Source organism: Solanum lycopersicum, chromosome 5 (assembly GCF_036512215.1).
Source record: "Solanum lycopersicum chromosome 5, SLM_r2.1".
In the NCBI taxonomy this organism is placed as follows: Eukaryota; Viridiplantae; Streptophyta; class Magnoliopsida; order Solanales; family Solanaceae; genus Solanum; species Solanum lycopersicum.
In genome coordinates, this window is record NC_090804.1 from 33,369,971 (window position 1) to 33,384,449 (window position 14,479).

The 14,479-nt window shown below is 34.0% G+C and overlaps 1 protein-coding gene across 2 annotated transcripts; it reads right to left on the reverse strand.

Moving 5' to 3' along the window:
* Window positions 1-4,884: 4,884 nt before the first annotated feature.
* Window positions 4,885-10,261, reverse strand: LOC101254693 (pyruvate dehydrogenase E1 component subunit beta-1, mitochondrial-like). Of its 2 annotated transcripts, XM_026031169.2 has the most exons (15): window positions 10,084-10,261; window positions 9,824-9,901; window positions 9,656-9,715; window positions 9,261-9,341; window positions 9,159-9,185; window positions 9,021-9,083; window positions 8,812-8,898; window positions 7,276-7,401; window positions 6,529-6,662; window positions 6,126-6,198; window positions 5,976-6,041; window positions 5,821-5,859; window positions 5,562-5,686; window positions 5,354-5,468; window positions 4,885-5,191 (listed from the first exon to the last, which is right to left on the reverse strand). In XM_026031169.2, exons 2-15 carry the CDS (start codon window positions 9,875-9,877, stop codon window positions 5,123-5,125), a joined length of 1,119 nt encoding a protein of 372 aa, XP_025886954.2. In that variant the 5' UTR covers window positions 9,878-9,901; window positions 10,084-10,261; the 3' UTR covers window positions 4,885-5,122. The 2 variants fall into 2 exon arrangements, with proteins under 2 accessions (XP_025886954.2, XP_010321111.2); XM_010322809.4 differs by lacking the exon at window positions 10,084-10,261 and having other exon boundaries at window positions 9,824-10,023.
* Between the last annotated feature and the right edge of the window lie 4,218 nt (window positions 10,262-14,479).

Below are 14,479 nucleotides of genomic sequence, written 5' to 3' on the forward strand. Positions count from 1 at the left end.
GAGGAGCATGTTGATACAATGCAAGGTGATTTTCGTCTGAGGGTTATTATGGTACTAAACTCTATGTCGGGAGTCCATTCAGAATCTAATAACTCTGCAATAGTCATCCTGTTTTCAAACATAGCGTGTGCACTGGGAACGCTACTTGAGTTTCCACTCGCAATAGTTACGACATCAACTGACTTCTTTGAGAACTTATGAAGCAAGGCGGTGATGTTGTCCATTTTAAGATTGAAATAAATTTTATTTGCAGCGGTGGTGGCAAAAGTTAGTTCGCCTATTATGAAATAAACAACACTTAGTTTTCATAACGGCACATACATGTGACCACTATAAAGTTGTAGCATGTTCAGAATAAGTACATACCTCTGAATTCTTTAACCGTTGTAGAAGTGACAATGAAAATATAGGGTCCAGAGTCGTTGGGATATACATAGGGGTAAAATGATTCGCCATGGTCCTCCCACAAAGTTATTCTAGCTTTTATAGTCAGGTCCTCCCTAAAAGATAAGTCTAATTTATTAGACAGTGAATCAATATGATTTTTAATGTTGCAATTTGGGGATGAATGAATAAGAACGTAAATGATTTACTAAAACTACGGATTGGTAAGAATGTGTATGTTGCGCTTCTGCCATTTTGAAACCACACTTTCTACATCACCAATTCCGCATAAGCATCCAATAACATCTACAAGTTAGGGAGGGGAATTATTCATTTTATACGGTGCACACAACTTCTAACATAAATGAAAGGAATAAATATACCTGACAGGTTAATGTTGTTGTTGATCCTTGAGAGAATAATTTCTGGTTGAATAAACTGAAAACCATTCTGAGAGATATGGACAATATCATCCTGTAGTTTTTGGATGACAGTTTTCCATAAAAATGTTATTTTAAAGTTTGACTGTACTTGTACGTAGTCACCGGTTAATTCTCAAACTCTAAAGTTTCTTATAATGACTGCAGATCCTTCACTCAACTTATCACGAAACTTATTAACTTGGTTCTTCCAGATTATTGCGTGCATCAAAGTTCCCTGAGAGAAGTCATTGTGGAAGACAATTCCTAATAAGCAGATTAAAAATTGAAAAGCGAAGGATGTGAATGATGCATACCTTTTCATTAATTAGTATCATTTCAAGGCTTATCATGTTTGGGCTGCGCCTGTAATTAATAAATTCCCACAGCCGGTAGACTCGGACTCTAATAAGCCAGTCATCGCGAGTAGCATCCAAATCAGAAAGAAGTGAATAGTCCATATTTAGATTTCTTTGCAAAAAAGTAGAATTTTTTTTGTATTTGTAGTCGGAAAGACAGAAAGAAATGATGGAGAATAGGTGCTACGAAGGGTGCTAGCCATTTTATAGAGAGGTTGGAACCGTTGATGATGAGGCGTGTCGTTTCAGAGAAGGCAGAATGACTGGATGTTTCTGAACTATAGGATGCGTTGTGTCGAAAAGGAAAAAGAGAAAGTAGAACGATAGATTGGTTGGGTTGAAGAGGCGTTTGTTGTGGGGGATGTTTCCGAACGATAGGACGCTTTGTGTCAAAATGGAGAAAGAGAAAGTAGAATGGTAGATTGTTTGGGTTGAAGAGGTTTCTGTTGTGGGGGATCATTTAAAGAAGGGTATTTAGGAAATATATTAAAGTGGAAGGGTTTTCTGGATGGGGGAGCTGCTACGTAGGCGACAATAAGATTTTCTTTTATATATATATATATATGATTACCATTTGTCTATTAATTTATTAGATATCCTATTATATAATAGATAACTGATAACTACTTTATAACTATTTAGGATAAAAATAGATAACTTCTAGTAACAACAAGAAACTGCCAAATAATAGTAAGAAACTGCTTATCTCTCCATGGGTGAAACCTCTAGTAATTTGAGAAGATGCAAATCAGTATCTTCTCGTATCTTTGTTTGCTTCTTCCTCCTTGAATAAGTATGGAAGATACGTGTCTTATCAGTACTCCCTCCTGGAAAAACGACTTGTCCTCAAGGAGACAATCTAGAAACTTTGCTGCTAACAATGATTCTGGGCCATATGGCTGAAGATGTAAAACAGAAGCATCAACAATATTAATAGAGAGTTCTATGTGCTTATAATCTGCCTTTATAAGGTTTAATATTGCATCTCTAGGTAACGTCTGTTCTTCAAGGTTTTATTGTAAAGATGGTGTCACTATTTTTTAAAGAACACCTTGCATTTGTAAGTTTTCTCATTCAATTGGAAACATCTAATTCAAATTGGCTTGTATTGTATTCAAGGATGCTAGTCAGTATACCCAACACCATGTCTGAGTCATTGAAGGAAAAAGGAAAGAAATCGTGATTTATGACCAAATTAGAGACCTCTACTAACAGATCATGACAAACTTGGTTGCACTTGATAGTTTAACCATTGTCTATCTGGACACCAAAAGTAGGGATATATTCGACTAACAATCCAATTTTCGTGACAATTTCTTCTGCTACAAAATTATGTGTCGAACCACTATCTACCAACATCAACACTTTATTTCCACAAAGAGTGCCCTGAAGTTACAAAGTTAAAGAAGATTCTTTGCCTAAAATTGCATGAAAAGAAATTTCTCCTGATCAATAGGGGTTATGTCTTCGTTCTGATTACCGTCAATACTTTGCACATGGTTTTCCTCTTGCATTAACTCCAAATGTGCAAAAGTCTAAGGTCTGCAGTGTTGACCAAGGGTAAACTTTTCTCCACAACGATAGCATAGTCCCTTTTTTCGCTGAATTTGTTTTTTAGAATTCAATGGGCGAGTGTTTGGAAAAGATGACGGTGGCAAAGAACATGTAAATAGTTGGCGGGATGATTGAAAATTAATGGATTCTCGAGTCGTTCGAGAGGAAGTGCCAATTGATGAAGGTCTGGACTTATTTAGTCCTTGTTTCCTTCATATTCTAAGGCCGAAACCATTGTCTTATAAATTGATCGAGGCTTGTGAATCCGAACATCCACATGAAGGTCTTCTTTGAGTCCGCTAAGGAAAACTCAAAGCAAACAATGTTCAGGCCAAGTTTGCACGCGCTGCCCATTTTGCAAATTCATGTCTATACTCAAACAGTGATCCAGTCTATTGAATACTACACAGATGCTCATCTGGATTTTAAAACTCAGCGGGTCTGTATCCTGCATAACTTTCACCAACTAATCCCAGTAATAAATCGTTCTTTCACTGTTAATCTAATGCATCTCCTTTCAAATACATTGAAGTCACACCAACCTTGCAATCATTAGGTGTTTGATAATTCATAAAGTCGGTGAATAATTCATAATCACATTTCAGCTTTAAGTCTTTGTGAGATTCGACTGCAACTCTTGTTGAGTATTTTTATTGCTAACAATCGTGTTCTATTTTAAGTTGTTTTGAGGATAATTGAAGTGTTACCACCTTTGTGTTGTTGTTGGTTGATTTGCAGGTCTAGTACAATGAGTAACCATGGTAATGTAAATGATTAGTCACCGATCAATATGACATGGATGATTTGAATGAAATGCATGTTAATATATATTGTTCCAGTCGAAATTACATGGATGATTTGAATGAGATGCATGTTAATATTGTTTAAACTACTGGAGCCATCGGAATACCTCCCACAACTGAGAGGACAATGTTTCATGTAACTGGAACAACACTCCAACTAAGGAGTTAATACTTCAGATGGTCACTCAACTATGCACTCTTCTCTCAGAAAGTCACTCAACTTTCAATTTTCACTCAAAAGTCACTCAACTATGCACTTCTTTCTCAGAAAGTCACTCAACTTTGAATTTTAACTCAAAAGTCACTCAACTATCCACTCTTTCCTCAAAAAGTCACTCAATCTATTAAATTATTTTTTAATTAAAAATTATTGATATTAATTATTTATATAACAAACCAAAAATTTTAAAAAATTAATTAAATCATTTAGTGATCCACCCACCTAATCCGACCCATTAAAAAATATGATGACCCATTTTATTTTGTCTTCAATCCTAATTCAAGGTTTAAAGAGGGATTAATTTAGGATTAAAGACAAAATAAAATGGGTCATCATATTTTTCAATGGGTCGGATTAGATTGATGGATCACTAAATGATTTAATTTATTTTTTAAATTTTTTGGTTTGTTATATAAATAATTAATATCAATAATTTTTAATTAAAAAATAATTTAATAGATTAAGTGACTTTTTGAGGAAAGAGTGGATAGTTGAGTGACTTTTGAATTAAAATTCAAAGTTGAATTACTTTCAGAAAGAAATGTATAGTTAAGTGACTTTTGAGTGAAAATTGAAAACTGAGTGACTATCTGAGAGAAGAGTGCAAGTGACTATCTGAGGTATTAACTCTCCAACTAAGAGTAATGTTTGAGAGGTTTAGCTCATGAGAATCCCCAAGAACACATTTAAAATATTGTGGAGTCCACGAGGTTAGAGGTTCTTCTCTATGGGTGAAGCTACAAAATAATTGGTGAAATATTTTATCGCCAAATGACTCCATCGAGTCTGCATCCCTAAACGAATAAAACTATACCGATAAAACATAATTGCGTAAATTGTAGCCATATGAGGGCTAATAAAGTTTTTTTCTCTTTTCCAAAATTTTCCCTACTATGAATATCCCATATTGTCCGTGGCTTGACTTCAATAATAATCAAGATCGATCACCAAGTAGAAGTCAAAATAACTCTCCTCTCTAAATATAATTGAAAAAAGAAAAACACATACACAAATGAGTATTGATGTTATCTAATACTTTATCCATTTATAAAAATGGATTACTCAATCCGTATTTACTGTGTTGAATGAGATAGGATTTCATTGGAATCAATTGATTTCGAGTTATTCCAACATCAGTCAAGGAATTTAGACTTCAAACTTCCTCATATTCGCTCAATCCAGGTCTCTAGCATATTCTGTCCAATACCAGTTGGGCATTTCCCACAAACATTATTCTTAGTCCAATACTAATTATTTTCCACCAAGATGCATTATATTCGAATTCATCTCAAGTAATAAAAAGCCCTAATTGGCTAGGCTGAACATCTTCACATTTATATTACAAAACTAAAAGCGTGCAAGTAGGAGTGGAGATTACAAAACTCAAACAGCAGCTGCCATGGAAATGGATTTGTAACACACCCTCTTGGCTGCTCGAACAATGTCTTCAACCTGCACGATTACATTATCACCGGAAGAAATTAAGTCAATCCAATTCGATCAACCAAATAAAATTCTTAAAATAGTTGAATTATATGGACGTGATTGAGATCAAAGGGCCCTTAGACTTAAATAATAATGTAAGTTGGAACATAAATGTTACAGAGAAGATACCTGTGGAAGAGCCATCCTTTCAAGATTGGCAGCATAAGGCATTGGAACATCTGCACCAGTAATCCTTTCAACCGGGGCGTCAAGGTACTCGAATATTTCCTCGACAACTGAAGCACTATATATGACAACCAAAGGCACAAGTTTAGTTCCAAAATTAACTATAGAAATGCATTATTATATGATTGTCAGTACAGTTTGGAAGACGAACCAGATTTCAGCGCCGACACCATGTTGAGGAAATCCTTCTTCAACAGTAACTAGCCTGTTTGTTTTTCTCACCGAAGCATTGATTGAAGATCTGTCTAATGGCCTAATTGACCTAATATTAATGACCTGTAAGATTGAAATACATCAAAACCGACCTTAAAGGCAAAGAGTACACAAAACAAGCCAACAGCTAGACTTCAAAGAGTTGGTAACCATGCTGCGGAAAGGAAAGAGAAAGAGCTCCGTTGGAACTAATTTACCTCAGCATTTATATCCTCCTTCGCAAGCGTCTCTGCAGCCTGAGCAACAAATGTTGAAAAATTAAAGAGAATGAAATTGCAATGTGATTAACCAAACTCTTCATTGCGTGTATACTCATTATTATTTGAATGTAGGGAAATATACACATATTAACCTTGAGAGCATAGCCAACCATCCGTGAGAATGCTGTAATTGTCACATCTCTCCCCTCTTTCTCTATCTGTTGTACATAAAAGAAAGCATCACAAACTGTAAGAACGGATGCAAACAATCCCGAAAAAGTAAAGCTTGTCTGGGAGCATACCTTTGCTTTCCCTATGGGAAGGGTAAAGTTTGGATCAAGAACTTCTTCCGACACACGAAAAGACTCGCCATACCTGAAAATTGATTTACCAAAATTTACTCAATCAACTATCTTATTCTTCGATTTTTGCATTACATGTTGTTCTCTTGGCTTCGGATATCGTATCATTTGTTAGTGCAACGGTTCTCTTCTCCGCTGTTTTTCAGTATAGCTTCTTCATTACTATACTTACTTTACATACTTGATTGTTGTTGTTTTATTTTACTCGAGTCTATCAGAAACAACTCTACCTTCTCTCAAGGTAGGGGTAAGGTTGCATACACACTATACACTGGGTATGCTATTCTTGTACTAATGTGTTTAGAGATTTTTTACCACAATTCTCAAAATCAATTGTACTTACAATAACTCATTCTCAAGGAAAACAACCGGATCGGGATCTCTGATAGCTGCTTTTAGAAGTCCTCTCGCATCTTCAGATGAATATGGCGCCACAACTTTCAAGCCAGGGACAGACCCATACCATGGAGCATAACACTGCATAGTGACAAAATTGAGTTTCTAATATTTTCTAAGATATAGATTTCTCAAAACGCATTTCATCCCTAATAAACTGAATCATATTCTTGTGGCCAACAAAGAATAATGCATATATATTTGAGAGAGATTTATTTGTTGAATATCCGTTATTTCTCAGTCTACAGCCTGATAAAGCACACCAGCGAACATGATTTCTCTGAGTAGTTGAAGCATGCAACTTTCAAGCTTTCTGCAAGTTGTGCAATGAGCAGCTAATAAATGGTACAGACAACAATACTTCATGTTGTTTTCAATCACATTTAAACAGCAAGGCACAAAGCTAATAATCAAAAGACCCTCAACGACGGCTACCTGTCAACTTATATTAGACGCATAATCCCGACAACCTGATACTCGCATCATCCAGCTCAGCAAGGTTTGTTCTTATTATAGATTGTACGCACATGTGATCTCAATTTAGAAAAGTATAAGAACTTCTCTAATATCCACACCCTGCTTTGTCTTTTTCCAAGAGCGGACCTTGGTATACTCTGGTGCTTTCACATGAATCTTTGCTCATGACAGCTGTTTATTTAAAAAGAAATACCACCAGAAAACTGATACAAGATACCTGAGAGTGCTGAGCACCAACACCTAGAGCAGCACCATTCGGTCCTCGGAAAACAATAGGAACACTAATATTCCCACCAGACATGTAGTGTGTTTTGGCAGCAGAGTTAATCAGATGGTCTATTGCCTGCAAGAACGCATCAGAACTCCTATTATCTCCATAGAATTCTGCTTCTAATTTCCACAAAAAAAAGACGCAGATTAAGAAGGGAAAGTGGTTTTTGTGCCGTTACAAACACAAATGTCTCCAAAAGAATTCAAACAAAAGTTCCATTAGAAAGGTCAGAGCTGTAGGGTCTTCTTCTAATAAAGTAATCAAATTGAAATACTATCTCCTTTAATTATCTTTTTCCACTGATCAGATGTCTACAAAAAGGTCTAAGCAGCAGAAAACACCATGATAAGCAAATGAACAGAGACATCTCAATGGAATTACCGTGAAACCTTAATGTTATAGTTTTTGTCTTTATCCCAAAGACCTTCAGAATCGACTAATGTGCAGCACTCCCGAACTGATCCCAGAATGACTGGATAGGTATAGTGGTCTCACGGGTGGTTCCTCTAGCTTGTACCAACAGCACAAGGGCACTCCTAAGCCTCTCATGGATGCATTGTACACTGTATCCTAGTTTCTGCGATTATTTCAAAATAGATATACATATGATTTTTCCCGAAGTTAGTGCACCCCGTCCTAAAGGTATGGGTTCGCCTCTGTGGATAGGTATGGTGCACCTCAATTAGCTCTTATGAAATGACACCTAAGACAGATGTAAGTTATCATGACTGATGATTACAAGCATGGTTTCAGAAAACAAAGCAGACCTGAATTTCTTTTCATCTCATCGTTCCAAGATATCTAAAATCCTATTACCTTCAGCTGAATACCACACATGTGCTGTAGGGTTGACTATACGTATATTGCTATACTGCTGCTGACTTCAGAACATTTCACGGGAAATGCACAAAAACAAAACAAAAACGGCTTCCCCACTAAAGTATGGTGGCAAACAACTAGAACACCTATTCAAGAGACCATTCAACAGGCTTGAATTGTTAAAAAGTAGGGAGAAGCACAAATATGGTTAAACATTACCACATTTGTTGAGAACTTACTGATGCTCTTGGAGATCATTATACGTCAAAGATGCTATAACACAACGAAATTATTACATTAATAATTGAAGGTGGCCGACCTTGAAATTAGTTAGTTGTGTACAGATATCATGATCTGAAATAATATGCTTAGTTCTTTTCATCTGCAACAACTCATGCTTTTTCACCCTCATTAAACTATATACGGAGAACAGAGCTTAGTGAGAGAGTTGAAAAATCTAATTTTGGTAACTACATAAACAGACAACTTATGATGGAATTTCTCCAAGAGGAACTAAAAGCTTTACACGTTACCTAAGCCATCTAAAACTGCTCTCTATACGCGGTTAATGTTACAAGTATCATTATGAGCATCATGGCAACCATTCCAACATGTGACAAAAGGTAAAATCAAGAAGTTTGAGAAAGCGAAGTAATATCCTACCTGCATGGCAAAGTTAAAGGTCATGAACTCCAAGACAGGCCTAAGTCCATAATATGCGGCTCCGGTAGCGAGTCCAGTAAATCCAGCCTGCTCAATGAGAAACAAGAAGCTACACTTTTAATGAGGAAACTAAAACTTAAGGTATACCGACTGATTGCTAAAAGAGAGCGCAATTATTATAGCACATTGATGCTGAATGAAAAGACAACCTCAGTAATTGGGGTATCAACAACTCTGTCAGGGCCATACTTGTGCAAGAGTCCTTTAGAGACCTGCCAGAAGAGAGGAGGAAACAATTTCAGTACCGCACTGAAGGGGCGATCAACTTCAATATTAGAAATTCTAACCTTGTAAGCACCTTGGTATTCCCCAACCTGAATGATTCAAAAAGGTAATTAAGCACCACAACGTCAAACTTTCAAATAATACGGAAGCAAATTGTTTGTTACCTCTTCACCCATTAAGAATACTCTAGGATCAGCTGCCATTTCCTCATCAAGGGCAGAATTTAGTGCTTCTCTAACCATCATCTACATAATAACAGTTCACATATGCATAATTACAAGCAGAGGCAGAGCTAAGTGAGGACCCACTAACTTTTCATTATATATATATATAAAAAAAATAAATAAATTTGAGGGCTTAGTGATAAGTAACGGTGGTGGAAATGCCTTTCATAGAAGTGGTGGGTTCAAAGCTTTTTCTTTCCTTTTCTCAAAAGAGAATGTTTTGAGATATTTTTCTCTTCTATCCTAAACCTTAGAACCTCAAACTCTTAATTCTGAGTCGTCTCTGATTTACAAGAGATCAAGCTTCATGCACAATTAGGAAAATGCATGCGAACCTGTTTAACTTTAACCCCAGATGAGTAGCTTCTCCGAGTTAAAGTAGGTGCCCCAAAAATCTGCACAAGTTTGAAGAAAAATAACAAAGAAGAAAACAGGGGATGAATTCTTTTATCAACAAGACAAATGGAAATATGATGTGAATGAAATTGGTAGTTTAAACATACTAAATGTGTTAAGATTCTGATAGAGACTTTAGGCTTTGCAATCCTCAGCATCATCTCCTCTTCCAACTACTACTTTCTCTGTATGAGTATATGTAATTATCAGTTTCGTTCCACAACAACAGAATACTTGACCATCATCGATTTGCTCCAAATTCACACTTTCTGATCCAAACTTTGTACTTCAACAACACGAAACATAGCAAAATGACACGATTGCATCATCATCAGCTTTTATAAAGTAATAAGTAGTGCCTACGTACTTAGATCTGATTGTGTGTCAATCTGTGTGTTATGGCAGGTGGATGTGGGCATGTGGCACTAACACACTTCACCAGCTGCGGCAGACCCACTGAGACTCCACGATGCATATATTTGTAGAAATTTAATATAGAAAATTTAGTAAAAGAAAATGATCTGATTGGTTTAATGAATTTTTGTGGTGCTTAAAAGGCTCTTTTGATGTTCGAATCTTACTTTTAACATTTTTTTTATAGATATTTTTTAACTCTGCTGCTTTCAGATATTTATAATCCTTTAAATTTTTGATCGATCACTATATACCACATTTTAAAGTTCAATTTAATGTACACGCAACAAAGCTTCGCTCTTTTGTTACTGTTTTTCACAATGTCCATATACGTCTTGTGTCATGGAATCATGTCTATTAGCTGCCAAATGTTACTTTTTCTTTCATCTCGAGGAAATATTAGTTTTAGGAACAATATCCAAAAATTCTGTAAATTAGGCATCGTCTATTACTTATTTAAACAAATTAGTCTTAATTATCTTTTGAACATGACCACTATTTGGAAGTAGATAAAGAGATGTAAAATTTGTGTCACGTTATTGTAAGGAGGTCAAAAATACTTGTTATGACAAAAACACATTTTCTGAAAATTAGGATAGTTGACTAACGAGTAAAACTACTTTCAATTGAAAGCAAAAACATTTTTATGTTGTTTGGAAGAAGCTAAGACATAAATTTTCTATTCTTAAAAAAAGCAGAAGTTTGATGCATAAAATTATGTTTTCATGAACAAACTATTCTATTCATATAAACATACTAGTTTCACGATACATGCGTTACATGTGTGTATAGTATATAGTGTATGATGTTGTAAAAATAGAATTAATATTACTAAATTAAAAATTTTCAGTAAATAATTATATTTTAAAAGATATAGGATACGTGCTTTTAAATGATTAATACAATTTTTCATTGAGTTACTTGTATTTTGAGATCAAAATGACAAACTATTATTTAAACATTTCAAAATGCATCCAAAGTTTAAATATGGGGAGAAAGTGAAATTTCTTTAGTACTATTATTATTTAAATCGCCCAATTTTGTAAACAAATGCAACCAACAAATTTTTTAAAATAATATCAATACAAAAAATGTCACCAATAGTCTTTTCTCTGGAGGTTATGAACATAAATGATGGACACCATTTGAGTATAGTTTTTCTCTTAAATATTCATAATTTAGTATGTGCATGACACTTTAAAGATTGTCATAAATATTTTAATTTTTTATCTTTATACGTACTCTATCTTTTACCAATAAATATTTGAGTAAGACTATCATAAAGATGTAATTCTTAAGAAAAAGGTACTTTATTGTTATAAGGAATGATAATTAAATTGAGGTTTGACTGTATTTCGAATATTTAGCTTGTCCAATACTTTGTTTTATATATAAATATATATTTCAATAGTAAAATTCAATTATAATATATAAACAACATCATCTTTGAAGAAAAAAATTTCATTTCTTGAAGTCTACTCATTTCTCCTGCAGCATACGTATCATTCTTATAGAAGTTGTATCGTGATATGAAATATTAAACTTTTTCAATAATAAAAATTAATAGATGAATAAAATTTATTGTACTGGTTATACAATCTTTAATTTGATTTAGAATCATTTTATGGCCAGTCACTATTTTCCTGTCTATTTTTATATAACCAACAAGGAGTGTATCTGTGACATAAAATTTTCTAAAATTATCACAATAAAAGGAATGTATATATACGTAGCCAATAAGGAAGGAATACAAAAATATATGTTTATGCGATATTCACTATAGTTTTCAATTTCCTTAAAATCTCTTGTCACCAACACTTTACTTTCTTCATTCATTTTACTTACATATCTATTAAAAATAATTATTATCATGTCTATATTATCATATTATAAGTAAAAGTAAAAATCTATTTTTGAAATAAGATCAAAACTAATGATTAAATGGATTGCGTTGATGCCCGTTGTTTTAGGAAAATTAAAAAGAAACTTCTTCATTTAAGGGTAAAAAAAATCAAAGAAGAAATATCTTATCCGAATCATGTATCTTTATCCATGTTTGTTTATTAGTATTGTCTTTCCCACAACATTTCGTCATTGTTAACTCATGAAAATCGTAAAAAAAAAAAAAACAAGTGTGCATTTATGAATGATTTTCTACAATTTGTTCACCAACTCTTTCTTATGTGATACCTCAAATTTTCTTGAATTTTGAACTTAATCAATTGTTGCAAATAACCCTAAAATATTTTGAAAAAAATAGAAAACTTAAAAAGCAATATAAAAGTGAGTGGAAACCCTCTATTTATAGCTAAAAAATAATAGTATTAATAGGTGCTAATAGTTCCTTATAAGAAAAGTTACAACCTTTCGAAAAAGTCACTGCTCATCGGAAAAGTCACAAGCTTTTGCAAAAGCCACAACTCATCGGAAACGCACAACCCTTCGAAAAAATCACTACCATTTGAAAAAAATCACAACCCTTCAAATAAGTTACAATTCATCGAAAATGAAAAAATCTGTCAAAAAAGTCACAATCTTTCTAAAAAATCAGATCTCATTGAGAAAAATCACAACACTTTAATATGAAATGATTTTTGATTTTAATATTGTACATATAATTAAACTAATAAATAAAATAAACGGGGCATTTTAAATTGGGGATATTATAATAATTAAACATTTAGTTTAGGAATTCATCATTTTAAGGTAGTAATAAAGATATAGGTTTACAAATATATTTTTTGTGTATTTTATTTTTGTCGTCAATTTTCATATGTAATGGTTTAATTTGTGAAATGATTTTTAAATTTATTTTGTTTGTGTAGACAATGAAGTTTTATTGATAAACTCATATCAAATTCGGATTAAATGTTAAATTCTCTATACATTGACCAAGTCAAATTACTGGTTGATAAAGTCGGATTAATATCTAAGTCAAAATTGTATGACTTAAATCAAGTCGAGATCACTTGGGTCAGTTTATTAAGTTGACAAGATGAGCCCAACTCATGTGCCTCGAAGCATGGAGCATTTGTAGACATTGAATATTTATTGATAAATTCATATTAAATTAGGATTAAATCTTAAATTCACCATATGTTGACCAAGTCAAATTACTGGGGTTGATAAAGTCGGATTAATATCTAAGTAAAAATTGTATGACTTAAATCAAGTCCAAATCACGTAGTTCAATCCATTAAGTTGACAAGATAAGCCCAACTCATGTTCTTCAGGCCCAGGGGTCAAAAATTGCTCAGACCAAAATACCCTTAAAACCCTAACTCAAGCCTATATAAAGAGGTCTTCTTCTAACCAAAAGAACACACACAAATACATGCACGCAGGAATACATAATTTCTCTTCAGTGGTGATCTGCAAGTCTTGAACATGCAAGAACATCTGTGACGAGATCAATCAGGGAATTCCATATCGTTTTGAGATATTTTATAAGGATTATAACTTTCACATTAATTCAAATACAAATAATATTGTTTGCTTGCTATTTTTCCTTTCCTGTTTATTGTATTTCAGGATTGAAACTTTAGACGCTTACAAATTTGGCACGCCTAGTGGGACAATCTTTACCTCTCACCTTTTCTCTTCCAAAATACAAGTTCAAGAATATTGACATGGCTTCGAAGAAGATCAACTCGAAATCTGCATTTGCATACAAATCTAGGTATACATTCATACCTGCATATGCATCCAAATCTGCATCTGCATCAACAAGTTTGGATCTGCTTTCATATTCGCATCTGCATCAGAATCTGCACCTACATCCAAATTTGGATCTACATTTGTATCTGTATCCAAATCTACTTTTGCATCCAAATCTACGTCTGCATCGAAATATAGATTTGCTTTCGTATTTGCATCTGCATTGATATCTTCATTTGTATCAAAATCTGCATTTGCGTCTAGATTCACATTTGCTTCTGCAAAAACAGATGGATCCAAATTCTACATTGATGTGGAGAACATCTTTGATTTTACTGCAGGAAACATGAGACCTATCACAAGGAACCAATCCAAGTTGTTGGGACAACAAGACTCAGTAGTGCAGTCTAAATCTGCTGCTGCCTTTGGTTTGTCCTCAAAATATGTAAAGTTTCTTGCGGAAGCCGCAAAAGAAGACTTCGCCGAAATGGTCGAGAGGGTTCTTTCCTAATTGAGTCTATCTACATATGAAAAGACATTTGCTTTAGTTGATGATGATGTCTTGAACACTAGATCTACCCCACATAACATGTTTGCATCACATGTTTGGGAATATCAACAACATTCTCCATCACCTACTGTGGTAATGCACGCAATGGTGACTAACACTTAATTCGTAGAAGAACAACTGC

Coding starts and splice junctions, on each gene's coding strand:
- LOC101254693 (XM_026031169.2), bottom strand. CDS start 9,877: ATGATGCTGAGGATTGCAAAGCCTAAAGTCTCTATCAGAATCTTAACA. Junction 5,860..5,975: donor TGGTTGGCTATGCTCTCAAG/GTTAATATGTGT, acceptor TTTGTTGCTCAG/GCTGCAGAGACGCTTGCGAA. Junction 5,687..5,820: donor AGGAGGATATAAATGCTGAG/GTAAATTAGTTC, acceptor TCAATCTTACAG/GTCATTAATATTAGGTCAAT.